Source organism: Lissotriton vulgaris, chromosome 10 (genome assembly GCF_964263255.1).
Source record: "Lissotriton vulgaris chromosome 10, aLisVul1.2, whole genome shotgun sequence".
NCBI classification, from domain to species: domain Eukaryota; kingdom Metazoa; phylum Chordata; class Amphibia; order Caudata; family Salamandridae; genus Lissotriton; species Lissotriton vulgaris.
In genome coordinates, this window is record NC_141698.1 from 1071827639 (window position 1) to 1071843739 (window position 16101).

Consider the following 16101-nt stretch of genomic DNA (forward strand, 5'->3'; position numbering starts at 1 on the left):
CGATTTTTGGTCCCCCTTGCAGGTGTACTGGCTGTCTCAAGCGACACACAGCGACTCCTCTGGAGATGACGAACCGATCCCGGGCCTGTGAGCGTATAGATGCTATGCTTTGCATTCACCATACTACTTCACACATGGTGGGAGGTAACTTGCACCGCCTAACATACGACGGGTAGTCGTGACAGTTGGGTAAAACTGATGTTGAGGGGACTGGGAACACCCGAGGGCCTTGTGACACTGTTTAAGGGAGGGACCTCTCTTACCCATCCATTTCTTGGGATAGTGGTGGTGGACGCACACACTGATGGCCACACATGCTCATCGATGCAGATGACACTTGAGAAGGGGAGCGTTGTGCACGGCTTCGCTCTATGGTATGACCCGGATATCCCTACACTAGATATTAGCTGCGCTGCTTAGCGAGGATGCACACACTTGCCGTACGTATGGAGTACTGCTGCACATAATGACATAGCCGGCTGACTGGACAGATCGCAGACGATTAAGGGTTGGTGGGTTGTGGCGATGCCGCCCCTGCTGGCCTGTCCTCATGCCTGAAGGCGGAGGGGAGGAGAGTGTCATCCTCCTTACGCCCTTGCCTGTGGAGGGGGGGGAAGATCCTGGTATACTGGCATCCCATTGATGTACATATGAAACTGTGCCTATATTGTATTGGACCGTGTGAAGCTGATACCTCTCTATAGAATGTACCATGATTATTGCTTTAATGGATTGCAGATGCTGTCACTGTCATGTTTTTGTGCTGAACGCAACTAATAAAGGTTTAAAAAAAAAATACTTCTTTATTCTCAAAAATGATGGGTCCCTCTGATCAATCTTGGCCCTTAGACCACTAAACAAAAATGCATTCTGAGAGTAGTTTCACATGGTCACTCTTAAAGATGATATACCATAGTTCCAACAAGGGAACTTCATGTCCGCAGTGGACCTCATGTATGCCTACTTTCATATTCCTATTAACCCAGTACATCGCCAATATCGAAGGTTTCTAATAAACTGTCAACATTTTCAATTCAAAGTAATTCCCTTCAGCGTCTCTACTGCGCCCATGGTCTTTACGAAGTGTCTACCAAGGACGATTGGTTCATTGAAAGAACAACTCTTTAAAAGTGCTTTCAACACATGCAGGCCACCATAAATCTACTTTATCAACTAGGCTTTACAATCGGCTCCTCAATAGCATCACCTTCACCCCTTTCAAAGTCAACCTTACTTGGGGCAGTTCTCAAATGACAGCTAGGTATGGCGTACCTGAATATAGCCAGGATACAAGCATTCAAGATTCTCTTCTCCCAGTTTTAACACCAGGGCTACAGGTGACAGTAAGAAAAGTCATGCACCTCCTCGTGATGATGGCTTCATGTATAACCATAGTACCTCATGCTAGACCGAACATGCGTCCTTTGCAGGAGTGCTTATCGCACCAATGGGCTCAAGCGGTAGGTCAGTTAGATCTTGATCGGCCATCAAGCTTGCCACTCTCTGCAGTGGTGGAACACCAACAACCTGTTAAAGAGACTGCCTTTCCTAGACCCAGTTCTGCAGAGGACAGTAACTAAGGACGCCTCCTTACCGGGTGGGGAGCACATTCCCAACATCCCTCTGTCCACGACCACTGAACACACAGTCAGAGAGATCTCCGCATAAATTACCTTGAGTAACTAGCTGTTCACCTAGCGCTAAAAGCCTTCCTTCCTCACCTAATTGGCAAGGTAACCCTCATCAAGATGGACAATATGACAGCCACGTAGTATCTCCAAACACAGGGGGGCACCAAGTTCCCACAGCTTTCCCAGTTAGCCCAGACCATTTGAAAGTGAACTCGCCAATACAACATTCACCTGTTAGCAAAATATCTCCCAGGTGTAGACAACGACTTTGCGGATCTCCTCAACAGGAGGTACTAATAAGTCCATGAGGAGGAGGACTTGTGCACCCACAAGTCCTCGTCCAATACTTATAGGGTTGTGGACAACCACAAATAAATCTTAGCCACAGCAGAAAAATGCAAAATGCCCAGACATCTCCTCCAGGTTCCTACAATCCAAGGGCATTGCACTATGGATGAGTTGGTCCAGGATATTTGCATACGATTTTCCACCTCTCCCATTGCTTCCGTTTCTTGGTTGCAACCTTCGGCAGACATCTTTCACCCTCATACCGGTGGCTCCTACATGGGCACGCCAGCCATGGTTCGCCACACTCCACAAAATGTTGGTAGTTCCCAACAAGCACTACTGAACAGGCAGGATCTGCTCACACAGAAACATGTAGAAATCAGACACCTGGATCCCAGATAGCTCAACCTTGCATTCTGGTACCTGAAGTCTTAAAATTTGGATACATTAATCTCCCACAACAATGTATGGATATTCCTTAGAGGCATGCGGGCCTATTACTCTGAACTGTCACGCTGCCAAATGGAAAGGATTTACTATTGTCCCTCCAAACACATTGATCACTTAGCACCAAAAGTACAGTGCATTGTTTGTTGCTTGTTTCACTTGCATGTCTCTAGTTTAGCTTTTACATCTATAAAGCTACACCTAACAACAGTGGCTGCATATCTTCAAAATAGGCAACTCACTTCCCTTATTAGGATTCCAGTTGTCAAGGCCCTTCTAGAAAGGCTTAAGAGTCATGCCTCCTAGAGTTCCACCAGCTCCCACATGGAATATTAATATTGTATTAACAAGAGTAATGGGCCCTCCATTTGAACCTCTCCAGTTTTTATCCTGGGAGGTAACATTCCTGTTTGCTATCACTTCAATCAGAAGGGTCGGTGAGCTTCAAGCATTCACTTCAGAAGAACCCTCCTTCCAAATACATAGGGATAGGGTTGTACTTTGTCCCACCCCAAAATGTCTTCTTAAGGTGGTCTCACAATAGCATCTTAATCTATTGAACAACTTGTCTTTTCCCCCCCCCCAACCTGATTCAGTCGCATAAAGGGCTCTGCATACATTAGATGTAAAAAGAGCTCTCATGTAGCATATTGACATGACTGAATCATTTAATAAAAACACAACTATTTGTCGCTTTTTCGAAACCTCTCAAGGGAAGGGCCATTTCTAAATCTGACACTGCATGATCGATAGTCAAATGTATCGGAATGCAATTTCCATATGGATTTTAGAGCAGCTCTATTTCCAAAACAGTGAAACGGAATCGCACCTTAATTTTTTTGTGAGGCGGATTAAGCTCTATGAAAATTGTGCTCTTTCCTCCATTCTAATTCCCTATCTGCAATGGAATTTTGTACCCTATCTCCACTGTCATCCTATACTCTCTGATATCACTGAAATGAAGAGCGTACAAATCCATTAGTACACATCAATACTGAGGTAAAGTGTAAAAAAAAAAAAAAAAATAAACATTATGTATTTCAACAGGGTCCTAGTGTCCGTTCGAATGACTATGCATATATTTTTACAAACAATATGGGTATCAAATGAACACAGTTGTTTGGTGAAGGCATGCAAAGTGGATAGGTTACGAAAGATACAGGCTGCTGTCATAGTGTAGCCCCATAGCCAGAAGTACAGAAGAGATTTTATGAAAATCCTATTTAATAAATTGCGAGGTAAAGACTTCTAAGGTATATGTATGAATCACAAATTGTTATTTAATTGCATTATGGGTGTTGGTGAGACTTTGAAATATGTTGTATGGTAGTGTTAGGAAGCTGAAAAGAAACTTCCTACTTCGAGAGCTGCAACAGTGTCCATTTATTCTCAATAATACCTAAATAAAATTGTTAGTGTAATTGTATGCTATTTTGTTAAGATAGGAAAGTATAACGTTAGAATCTGTAAATAGTCCAAATACATTGTATGAAAGTTAATTATAGGATATTATTGCAAGTATCCTCTCTTAAGGATTTAATAAACTAAAAACAAAAAAAGTACTTTCACAGTTAATAAAACATTAGACCAAAAGCACAAGGCAAAGTGAAAGCTAAAAACAAATGAAGTTGGCTAAATAAAATAAATGTTCTAAAGTCTGTTTCATACCTTTTAGGTAATGTTGTACTCCTGGACACTTCATGGCTGTAAGAAGCTTAGTAGCCAATCTGGGATGTTGTTGCTATGATCTCTGAGGTGACTGATTCTGTTTTTCACCTTCTTTCAGATCATGTCTGGACCGAAGTGTACTGTGTATCAGAGAAGCGGTGGCTCCACTGTGATCCCTGCGATGGTGTTTGTGACAAACCCCTCCTTTATGAGGTGGGATGGGGAAAGAGTCTCTCCTATATCTTCGCTTTCTCCAAGGATGAGGTAAGGTTGCAGGTTAACAGAATGCAAACCTGGCACTGGCGGGCAAGGGAGCAATCGTGAATGTGTTAGGCGTGCAGCACTAGCTGTCAAGAGAGTAATCATAAATGCATTAGGCTTGCATCAATTCTGCTGCATGACCCATTCTAGATTCACATATTGTGCATTATACCCCCTCTACTGATATGGTTTCTAAATGTATTCACTATATCAGTCACTACAAAATTGACCTTAAATTAGTGGCCAGATGCTGCTCGACCGGTGATGCGTGATTCTGCTTAGGCTACCATGCCTCTTTGTGTATAACAAGACAAAGCACGATATAGACAGCATAACAAGATAACGTAGGATATAGACAGATACTTCTTAACTTCCAATAATCTAGGAGCGTACTTTCTACAGACTAAGAGAATTCATGATAACCTGCTACTCTCAAGGAACCTTACTTTGCTTATTGACTAATACAGATGTTTGAGCCCTGAAGAAGTCTCAATTTTGAGACGAAACGCGTCGGCTAAGAAGGGAAATCCACAGGTGTTCTTAGATTTTTTCCTGTCTTGGATAACCACAATAAAGATTTGAATAAGAAACCTTACATCAGTCCGGACCTATTTATTACAAGATCTTATTTGTCACAGACATTGAAGATATCAGAGACTGTCAAAAAAACATTTAAAAGATGGGTGCTGATTCCGCATTTTTAATTGTCCATTTAAATTATGCCCTTGATGCACGCCAAGTACCCGCGCACTGACTCGCACGAAGTGTGCAACTTGTGCCTCACTCAGAAGCACCACAAATAAGACTGCGACGCATGCAAATCTTTCCGATACAAGAAGACGCTCCATGACCGTCTGGCTCGACGTCACGAAATACAACACAACCACAGCGGCTCCATTCTGGACCTCTTCGGAGAAGATTATGAACAAGACGTCGATGACGTTCAATGATCCGAGGAAGAAGAGGACCCCATTTCCGTTTCAGAAGCGGACTCCGACATGGACAAAAACATTCCGCAGGGTTTGCGTACCGTGAGTACCAATCTTCCCCTGCCCCAAACTCTACCTCTGCCCAAGAAAAAAGCTCCGGTCCCTCCTCTGCCTTCAGGCCAAGGTTGGCACTGAGAACACGTTTCGAATGCCCCACCTGTGGGGCCGGCACCGAAACCAACATCAAAGCCTTCCGGCTTGGGATTGAGTCAGCCCCATTTAGGCACCAAGCCGAAACAATTGGCACCGAAACCAAAACACGTTGTCGAGACAACCCCTTGGGGATCTGAAACCAAAATCATCTTCGGACCCGAACACTTTAGCGCTGTTAACATCCGCTCCAAAAATATTGGCACCTAAAGCTAAAACAGCTCCTACTCCATCAAATGAGTATAGTTTCGACATCACACTTAAATACCCGAACCCAAAACAAAAAGAACTTGTAATCAATCCCAAAACTGGACATATTCTTGCAAAATTGCCATCAAAATGCAAACCAGAAACTGAGGACACTTACCACATTCCTCTTAAGAGGAAATGTGTTGGTACTAACCGCTCTCCTCCTCCTCTTATCACCTCTTTCCCCACCTAATCCAAATTTGTTTATAACACCCACAAATTTACCACTGCCACAATCACCTGACAACCACAATGAGGAACACAGGGATGGTGTTGATGACAATAGTCCTGATCCATGGAACTATTATAGTACAGATCCAAGCGCAGATAATGATCCAGAATTCTACCCTATAAACCCTCTCCACCTGATTATAATGTAGGGTACATAGAATTAATAAATAGGGCTGCTGAGTATCATGGAGTTCAGCTGCATAAAGAATCACTTGAGGATTTTCTCTTTGAAACGTTAAGCTCTTCCCAGAGATCCACTCATACACTGACTATGCTGAAGGGTATGCTAAAACATGCAGACAATATTTTTAAAGATCCCATTCGTGTACGAATCCTTACACCAAGGGTAGATAAAAAGTATAAATCTGCACCAACAGATCCAGTTAATATCAAGGGCAAATTGCTATTAGATTCCCTTGTTTCTAATGCCCGTGAACGGGCAAACTCACAAATCTCGGGGATGCCCCACCTCGAGACAAGGAACCTAAACTAATAGATGCCTCTGGAAAAGAGTTGCTGCCCAGGCAGCCTATCACTGGCGTATTGCCAACACCCAGGTTCTCTTAGCCAGAAATGACTGGGCGCACTATGATAAATTGGAACAATTGCTCCAATTTCTACCTGATGAGCATAAAACTAAAGCACACAACCTAGTTCAGGAAGGGAAACTAATTTCAAACACTTCAATTAGATGTACCTTTGATGCAGCTGACATTGCTGCTCGGGCTATCGGTACTAGTGTCTAGCTAAGAAGGCATGCCTGGCTTCGAATTTCAGGTTTTAAACCGGAAGTCCAGGCTTCTATTTTAAATCTACCTTTTGATAAAGAACATGTCTTTGGCCCTGTGATAGATACTTCCTTAGAGAAGATGAAAAAGGACACAGATGTCGCAAAATCCATTGGAGCCCTATAGTTCCCATCCAATCGGAGTTCTTTTCAATGCTCCTTCTACAGGGCGGGCTCCAAGAAATTATCCACAGACACCTCAGCATCATATAGAGGCAACAATCAGTCACCCTCTTCAAGAGGTTACTTTCGAGGTGGATTTAGAGGCAACAATGGCAAGGGAAGAGGTAAAGGCTCCACACCCCGCACCTCCACCGCAACAAACAAACAGTGACTTGCCTCCTCTTTCCCTGATCATTCCACACCTGTCGGGGACGTCTCTCTCAATTCCTCCCCTTCTGGCATACTATAACTTCAGACAAATGGGTCCTAGGAATTATCCAATCTAGTTATTACCTGGAGCTTATCAACTATTCCCCAACATTCATCCATGTTCAAACAAAATGTCACCAGAGGATATACACCGCCTCAAACAGGAGGTTCACTATCCTCTTCAAAAGGAAGCTATAGAGCCTGTACCATTGCAATATCAAGGATCCGGCGTGTACTCCCTATATTTTCTCATACCCAAAAAGGACTGCTCTCTCAAGCCTATACTGGATCTCGGAGAGCTAAGACAATATATTCACTCAGATAACTTTCACATGGTGACACTTCAACAAGTGCTCCCACTCCTACAGCAAGAAGACTTTGTGTACCCTAGATTTAAAGGACGCATATTTCATATTCCAATACATTACGCTCATCGCAAATATCTCCGGTTTGTTGTAGTGGGACAACACTACCAGTTCAAAGTGCTTCCATTTGGAGTCACCACTGCTTCCAGAGTATTCACCAAATGCCTGGCTGTAGTCTCTGCTCACCTGCGAAGACAACCTATTCATGTCTTCCCATACTTGGATGATTGGCTCATCAAAGCCAATTCTTTCCCACAGTGTCTCCAGCACACTCAAATAACAGTAGAATTAATGCACAATCCGGGGTTCACAGTAAACTTGTTGAAGTCTAATCTCCAACACGCAAACATACCTAGGAGCCACTCTCAATACTCCAAAAGCTCTAGCCTATCCTAATGCCGCCAGGATCTGCTATATTCAGACTCTAGTTTTGCAGCATGAATCTTTCTGGATTCACTATGCTGTGCATTATTCCGCGGTCTTGTGGTTGGGTCAGGAATCCTAGTCTTTCCTTTGGTTTTTTTCGTCGCCCAGGTGGGCGTCGACGCCCCACCTTTGGTGTATTTCCGGTGACGTTGGCACGCTTCCTGCGGAAGCTCCTACTCTTGGGCGCCATCTTCAGATTCTTTTTTCCACGGTTGAGTCTGGATCGTTCCCGAAAGGGCTCCAGACTTTTTTGAAGAAAGAAGAAAAATACACATTTTTGGATGAAAAAATATTGGGAAAGACTACAGGAGACTACATCATCGAAGAGGACCACTAAGGAAAAGAAGAACTTCAAGAACTTCGACGTTCATCGGGGAATGCACGCTCAGGGGGCCCCGTGAACGCATGAGATGGACAACACTCCTTTCAAATTCTGCCGTAACTGCCACCACAAGTACGCGCAGAAGGACCAGCACCCGGTTTGCAACCTTTGCCTACCGGTCGACCACAAAAGCAAGGACTGCAACGCCTGCTCCGCCTTCTCGCCGAAGACTCTTCGAGTTAGAGCGAGACAGAGGGTAGCCAATGCCAACATGCAGGGCAAGGGCCAGCCACCGTCCCTTCGAGACCTGGGGCTATCATCAGACGAAGAGGACAACGGCGCCACCGAAGACGACGGCTACACGGTCGTAGAGACCGATAATACGAACACTTCAAAGAAGGTAGGAGAGTCTACGGCCCCTAGACCCCCGAGAGACCCTGAGTCTCGAATAAACGAGGGGAAACCCTCGAAAGCGCCGACGCCTAAGCATTTGGCGTCCGCGGCTACTCCCAGGCCCAGCGGATCCTCTGAGAAGGACTCCCCGGCGCCGAGAGCTGGGGAACAGCAAAATCCGTCAAAAAACGATCCCAAAAAGGAGCGTTCGACACGGAGAGAAAAAGGCCCGAAGAGCACTTTGGCGCCGGCAAAGGACCCGAAAGTCAGCTCGGCACCGAAACTTTCGACGCCGAAGGTCGGCTCGGTACCGACCTGTCCGCCGAAAAGACCGGCCGAACCATTCGACGCAGACCACGCTGCCGAAATGGAGAAAAAGAAGAGACGGCTCGAGGCCGAGATGGGGGACATCCTGCAGCGAAAGAAAGAATTCGGCGCCAGGATGAAAGACTTCATGATCCCGACAAAACCTAAGACACAGGTGGTCGAGATAACTGAGGAGGAGGACTACGACGTCGAAGGACAGTCGGAGAGCGTTGAGGCCTTCGACGAACCAGAAGAGGAGGAGGCCTCCTACTAAGACTATGAAGGGGAAGACGACCGCAGGACGCTCCTCTGGTCTGCATCCTCGGAGACTCCGAAAATAGAGTGGCAAGACGTCGACACCGAGAGCCCGGAAAAAAGCTTTGACACGTATCCTTCGAGGCCCTCGCCGCCTGATGACATTGGGATTTACAACACAGTCCTCAGAAATGCAGCTGCAGTTTTCAAGGTAAAACTCGACGAAGAGAAGCAGAAGGCAGACTTCCTTCTTGAGACACTGCTCCCCACACAAACCAGGAGCCAGTACCTGCCCATGCTCGAAAGCGTCATGGCACAGGGGAATGAGGCTTTCAAGGAGCCTGCAACCTGCAAAGCAGTCACTCCCAGGACGGAGAAAAAGTATAAACATTCCTCCAAGGACCCACCCTACATTCAGGGCTTTGTCTCGGCAGACTCCATCATCGCGGCCACGGCAAGGAAGAGGGCCAATGTGCCTACTACTTCAGGGCCACCTCCAGACAAAGAAAGCAGGAAAATGGACCTCGTGGGGAGAAGAATTGAACGGAATGCCGCAATGCACTGGCGCATGGCAAATTCCAATGCGCTGCTCAACAGGCACCAGTACCAGATCCTGGAAGAGCTGGGAAAATTAATAAAGAACATGCCTCAGGAATTCAGGGAAAGAGCTGAAAACCTTGTCGAAGAGGGGAAGAATGTCAATCAATCAATCAATCAAGACACTTGTATAGCGCGCTACTCACCCGGGAGGGTCTCAAGGCGCTTTGGGGAGGGCGTCCGCTACTGCTCGAACAGCCAGGTCTTGAGTTGTTTCCTGAAGGCGAGATGGTCCTGGGTCAGTCGGAGGTGGATGGGGAGGGAGTTCCATGTCTTGGCCGCCAGGTAGGAGAAGGATCTGCCTCCGGCGGTGGCTCTTCGGATGCGTGGTACGGCGGCGAGGGCGAGGCTGGTGGATCGTAGCTGGCGGGTGGGCGTGTAGAAGGTCAGTCGGTCGTTGAGGTACTTGGGGCCCAGGTCATGGAGAGACTTGTGTGTGTGGCTGAGGAGCCTGAACGTGATCCTCTTGTTGATGGGGAGCCAGTGCAGGTCCCTCAGGTGGCCGGAGATGTGGCTACGACAGGGGATGTTCAGGATGAGTCGGGCGGAGGCATTCTGGATGCGTTGGAGTCTCCTCTGTAGCTTGGCTGTGGTTCCGGCGTAGATGGAGTTTCCGTAGTCCAGTCGGTTGGTGATGAGTGCCTGGGTGACCGTCTTCCTGGTTTCGGTCGGGATCCAGCGGAAGATCTTGCGGAGCATGCGTAGGGTGTTGAAGCACGATGAGGAGACGGCTTGACTTGTCTGGTCATCGAGAGGGAAGAGTCCAGGATGAAGCCCAGGTTGCGTGCGTGGTCTGTTGGTTTGGGAGCGGTGCCCAGGGCGGGAGGCCACCAGGAGTCGTTCCAGGCGGAGGGCGATGGTCCCAGGATGAGAACTTCCGTCTTGTCCGAGTTCAGTTTCAGGCGGCTGTTCTTCATCCACTCGGCGACGTCTTTCATTCCTTCGTGTAGGCTGGTTCTGGCGGTGTCGGGGTCCCTGGTGAGAGAGAGGATCAGCTGGGTGTCGTCGGCGTAGGAGATGATGTTGAGGTTGTGTTGGCGTGCGTTGTGGCAACGCGTGCATCAAAACTGCCCTGGACGGAGCAGACACCTCCAGCAGACTCATGATAATGGGCATCACGGAAAGGAGACCAGCCTGGCTCAAGATTTCAGGCTTCAAGCCAGAAGTGCAACGCAGCATCCTGAAAACCCCGTTCAATGGAGAGACGTTGTTCGGTGCACTGGGGTGCAGTAGATAAGAAACTCAGCCAACTGAAGGAGAACGAGACTGCAAGATCCATGGGGGCATTGCAGTTCAGAAGTACTAAGAGAGGCACCCCATCACGAAGACCTAGCGGGAGGGGAGGAAACCATCCAGGAACATCGCACCAGGCGTTCCATCAAGCCCACCAGGCAGACACCCAGACACAGCAAGGGCAACAAAAGCAGTCCTGGCAGTACCAGCAAAGAGGCCAGTCCTTTCGCGGGAGAGGGAATGGACATGGACGGAATAGGAGAGGGGACAACAGCCCCCCTCTAAGTGACTTAATCACTCCATGTGCCCACCCAAGCAAAAACTCCCAGGGTGGAGCACAAGCACAACGGACAGGAGTTACACGAATTAAACATCTGCGAGCATGTAAGACCAGTGGAAGGAAGACTAAAGCATTTCTTCCAGGAGTGGAAGAGAATAACTTCAGACAAATGGGTACTCCAAATCCTACAGTTCGGGTACTGCATAGACTTGGAAGGAAAACCAACAAACAGAAAGCCGAAAAGAAGGGCGCTAGCAAGGAAAGAGCTAAAGCTTCTTCAAGAGGAAGCAATAGAGCTCCTGCAAAAGCAGGCCATAGAACCAGTGCCTTACAGAGAAAGGAACAAGGGCGTGTACTCAACATACTTCCTGGTACCAAAGATAGACGAAACGATGAGCCCCATCCTGGACCTAAAATTCTATTTTTTTTTGTAACTCTTTTTATTGAAATGATAGAAAACAAACAAGGCAAGTACACAGTACAATCGGATATCAGTCCAGAAGAGAAGAAGGAATAAAATACCATACAATAAGATGTTCAAGTCATATTAGGTGACGGGGTCAGGGGAGAGACCAACACAGAGCCAGTTACTTCACGTACTCTACAAGGAATGACAGGACAGGGGGAGATTGGAACTTCAGGGACTTCTACAAGAGGAGGAGTGCAAATGTCTCCACGGTAAGTATTCCAGTGGCCCCATACCTGACCCCATTTCCTGGGTTTCCCTTGTGATACATAGACCGTTTTCTCCCTGAACATGCACCAGTCCATGTTTTCCATCCAAGCCTCAACCGTGGGAGATCTGGGAGAGCCCCACAACTGCGCTATATCCCTCTTTGCTACCATGTTCCCTAGGGTTGCCCACTGTGTCTGTGGGACATTATAGTCATTTGGTTCCCAAACATTGAGGAGACAACGTCTGGCCTCGGGCAACAAATCAACACCAGTAGCCTATCTCATCTTATTGTGTATACCCATCCAAAAAGCAGCTACTGCTGGACATTCCCAAATTATATGTAGAAACGTCCCAAGCAGCCCACAACCACGTTTACAAAGACCATCGTTTGAGTAAACTATTCTAACCAAGCGTGGGCCAGTCACATAGACTCTATGCAGAATCTTCAGTTGTACAAAACGGAAACGGGCCGGAATCGCGACCTCCTTGGGAGAAGAGATAGCAGATTGCCAATCCTAGTCATCTAATTCAAGACCGTCACGGGTCCATAACTCCCGAAGGGACACCAACAGGTCAGTTCTATCATTAATTAGCTTCTACTATCTGGCACATAACCATCCAATATTCTATCCTCAAGTGGAGAAGACTTCGGAATACCGGCACTATCAGGGAAAACCGAAGTCAAGGCATGATGAACCTGGGCATATCGAAAATATTCCCTGTCACTCAGGTCGTACTCAGCCTTTAATTCATCAAAAGTTTTAAACTTGCCTTTCACCCAGAGGTTACCCACAGTACTAATACTGATCATATCCCACTTTTCAAATCCTTTCGTTTTCCACAGGTTCCCTAGTTTCTCGGAGGCAAAAAGCGGGGTTGCACGGGTCAGTCGATCCCTCCATCCCATCCCATCCCATCGCATCATTAGCACTGTGCCAGGCCCGAACGGCAATCTTTGTGGGCGGAAAGTGTCCCTCTATACGAACGAGAATAAAGTGCTCAATAGTAATCACCCCCCGGTAACTCCCACTTATCCAAGGCAAACTCTGGGTTTATTCCAGGGCTATACATACCAATAATACCGTTTGATATCCGGGAGAGCGATGCCACCGTCGTACCATGGAAGCGTCAACTTGGCAAGGGCGATACGCGAACGCCCATCCCAGACCAACTTTCTCTGAAGACCCTCGATGGTACGAAAATAACTCGCAGGAATGACATCAAAAAATTCTGGAGGGCATACAAAAATCTCGGCAGCGACATCATCTTAAAGAGTGCAGTGAGGACAGCGAGCAAAATCATGGGCATGATGGCATCATGCATATACCTAGTGCCAAATGCACGGCTACACATGAGACCCTTACAGGAATGGCTACAGGGTCAATGGTCACAAGCTACAGGTCGTTGGGAGGATCTAGTGGTTGTAACACACTCAGTGGAGAAAGAGATGGCATGGTGGAACATGGGGAACATAACAAGGGGGAAGCTTCTGACGCTACCAACGCCAACAGTGACCATCACCACAGACTCATCCCAGAAAGGATGGGGAGCTCACATGGAGAAACTCTGAGTGAGGGGTCTGTGGACACCAGCAGATGCGGTCAGACACATCAATTACCTGGAGTTGAAGACCGTTTTCCTCGCTATAAAAGCAAACCAGACAAAGCGGTACAACCAGAGAGTGTTGATCCAGACAGACAACACAACAGCTATGTTCTACATCAACAAGCAGGGGGGGGACACAATCATCCCCGCTTTCAAAGCTAGCGCCGGAGATATAAAGATGGGCCATCCCACTCAATATAGACCTACTAGCCATACATCTACCAGGGAAGGACAATGTAGAAGCAGATTGGCTCAGCAAACAGACATCGGCATCCCACGAGTGAGACGTCGGTGGACCTATTTGCAACACGCCAAAATGCCAAAACTTTGCATCCAGGCTGCCCGGGGAGGGGTCCCTGGGGAATGCCCTATGAATAGATTGGTCAAGGACGTTTGCTTACGCTTTTCCCCCGATACTGCTGATGCACAGGGTCCTCAGCAAGTGCAGAACGAGCAACATGACTCAGATACTGGTCGCACCGCAGTGGGCCAGGGAGACATGGTACTCACAGATCATGGAGATAGCACAGAGTGCACCCCACAGATTCGGGAGAAGGAAAGACCTACTCTCCATGCAAAACAGGGCGGTGTGGCACCCAGAGACAGAGAGCCTGAGCCTAGTAGCGTGGCTCCTGAGGACATAGTTTGTGCATCTGAAACTGCCAGAAAGCACCTTGAGGGTACTTCGGGAGGCACAAAGGCCCAGCACACGAAAGTGCTACGTATCAAAATGGAAGAGATTTACACTGTGGTGCAGGAGGGAAAAGCTACACAAAAAGATGCAGAAGGACTCAACGGTGCTAAAATACCTCATGCACCTGCTCGACAAAAACCTAAGCTCATCCTCATTAAGAGTTCACTTGGCAGCGATAGTCTCTTGCACAAGAGGAGAAACATGCAAGAGTTTCTTCACATCACAGGTTTAGAGATTCCTGGAGGGAGCAAAGAGGATTGCACCACTAAAGAGGGTGCCGCCACCTGCATGGAACCTTAACCTAATCCTAACTGAACTCATGAAAGAACCTTTCGAACCAATTCACAAGGCCTCCCTAGAAATGCTGACCTTGAAAACAGCCTTTCTGGTAGCAATCACCTCACTGCGCAGGGTGAGCGAGCTACAGGCGCTAACGCTACAAGAACCCTACATCCAGATACACAACGATAGGGTGGTGATGAGAACGGACCTACACTTCATGCCAAAGGTGGTGTCAAGATTCCACATAAACCAGACTATACAAATACCAAGTTTCTTCCAGAAACCGGCCACAAGCGCTGAACGGCCCCTGCACACCCTAGACGCCAGACGGGCAGTCATGCACTACATTGATAGAACGAAGGAGCACAGGAAAACAAAGCACTTCTTTGCTAACAGTTTCATGGGGAAACCAGTAACTAAAGGAACAATTGCGCGATGGATCGCCCAAACAATACAGTTCTGCCACAAGCGGGCAGTACAGGAACTAGCAGTGGGGACACGTTCCCACTCTACCAGGAAAAAGGGAGCTACAATAGCCTTCCTAGCGAACACACCTATTCAGGACATATGCCTGGCGGCAACATGGGCTTCGGTGCACACGTTCATGAAGCACTACTGTGTGGATATACAGATGAAAAAGGAAGCACAAGTCGGACAGAAGGTGCTTCAACACATATTCAATAACCAACGCTTATCTTCCACCCAGCCGCCACAAACATGAGAAACCGCTACAAAGTCTATGCACAGCATAGTGAATCCAAAAAGATTCACGCTGCAAAACGAATAGTTTCTTACCTGTCGGTGTAGTTTTGCAGCTTGAAGATCTTTCTGGATTCACTAGCGAACCCACCCACCTCCGCCAGAAAGATGAGGCTGGAGAGAAAAGGGGGGTTGAAACAGAGACAATACTTGAAAGAGAAACCTTAGAGGTTAAAGCAGTGAATGACTTAGTTGAACATTGCCATAACTTCGGTAACAGAACGAACACGAGAAAAAAGAATCCGAAGATGGCGCCCAAGAGTGGGAGCTTCCGCAGGAAGCGTGCCGACGTCACTGGAAATACACCAAAGGCGGGACGTCGACACCCACCTGGGCTACGAAAAAACAAAACGAAGAAAAGACTACGATTCCGGACCCAACCACAAGACCGCAGAATAATGCACAGCATAGTGAATCCAGAAAGATCTTCAAGCTGCAAAACTACACCAACAGGTAAGAAACTATTTGTTTCAGTGTTTCAGGCCAATCAGTCATAACCCGCTCAAGTATATATGCAGTTACTAGGAATGATGGCGTCTTGCATCATAATAGTTCCTTATGCAAGACTTCAAATACATCCCCTTCAGGAGTGCCTAACACGTCGGTGAAATCAGTCTCTGGGTCAATTGTCAGATCTAGTATTGCTAGACGGCCGCACCCATCACTCTCTGCAGTATTGGAATCCACAAAACCTATCCATAGGGCGGCTCTTCATTGACCCAGTTCAACAGACAGTCCTACCAGTGACGCATCGCTCACTGGTTGGGGAGCTCATCTCCAGACTCGCATGATCCAAGGTTTGTGCAGTCAAAAGCAAAAGCAAATTCACATAAAT

The 16101-nt window shown here is 47.2% G+C and overlaps 1 protein-coding gene across 1 annotated transcript in view; it reads left to right on the plus strand.

Moving 5' to 3' along the window:
* Nucleotides 1-16101, plus strand: part of NGLY1 (N-glycanase 1) — a 421608-nt gene that overhangs the window by 283692 nt on the left and 121815 nt on the right. Inside the window, exon 7 of the mRNA XM_086942132.1 lies at nt 4153-4298. Within this exon, the coding sequence (XP_086798258.1) occupies nt 4153-4298 (146 nt within the window). The remainder of the gene's footprint in view (nt 1-4152; nt 4299-16101) is intronic.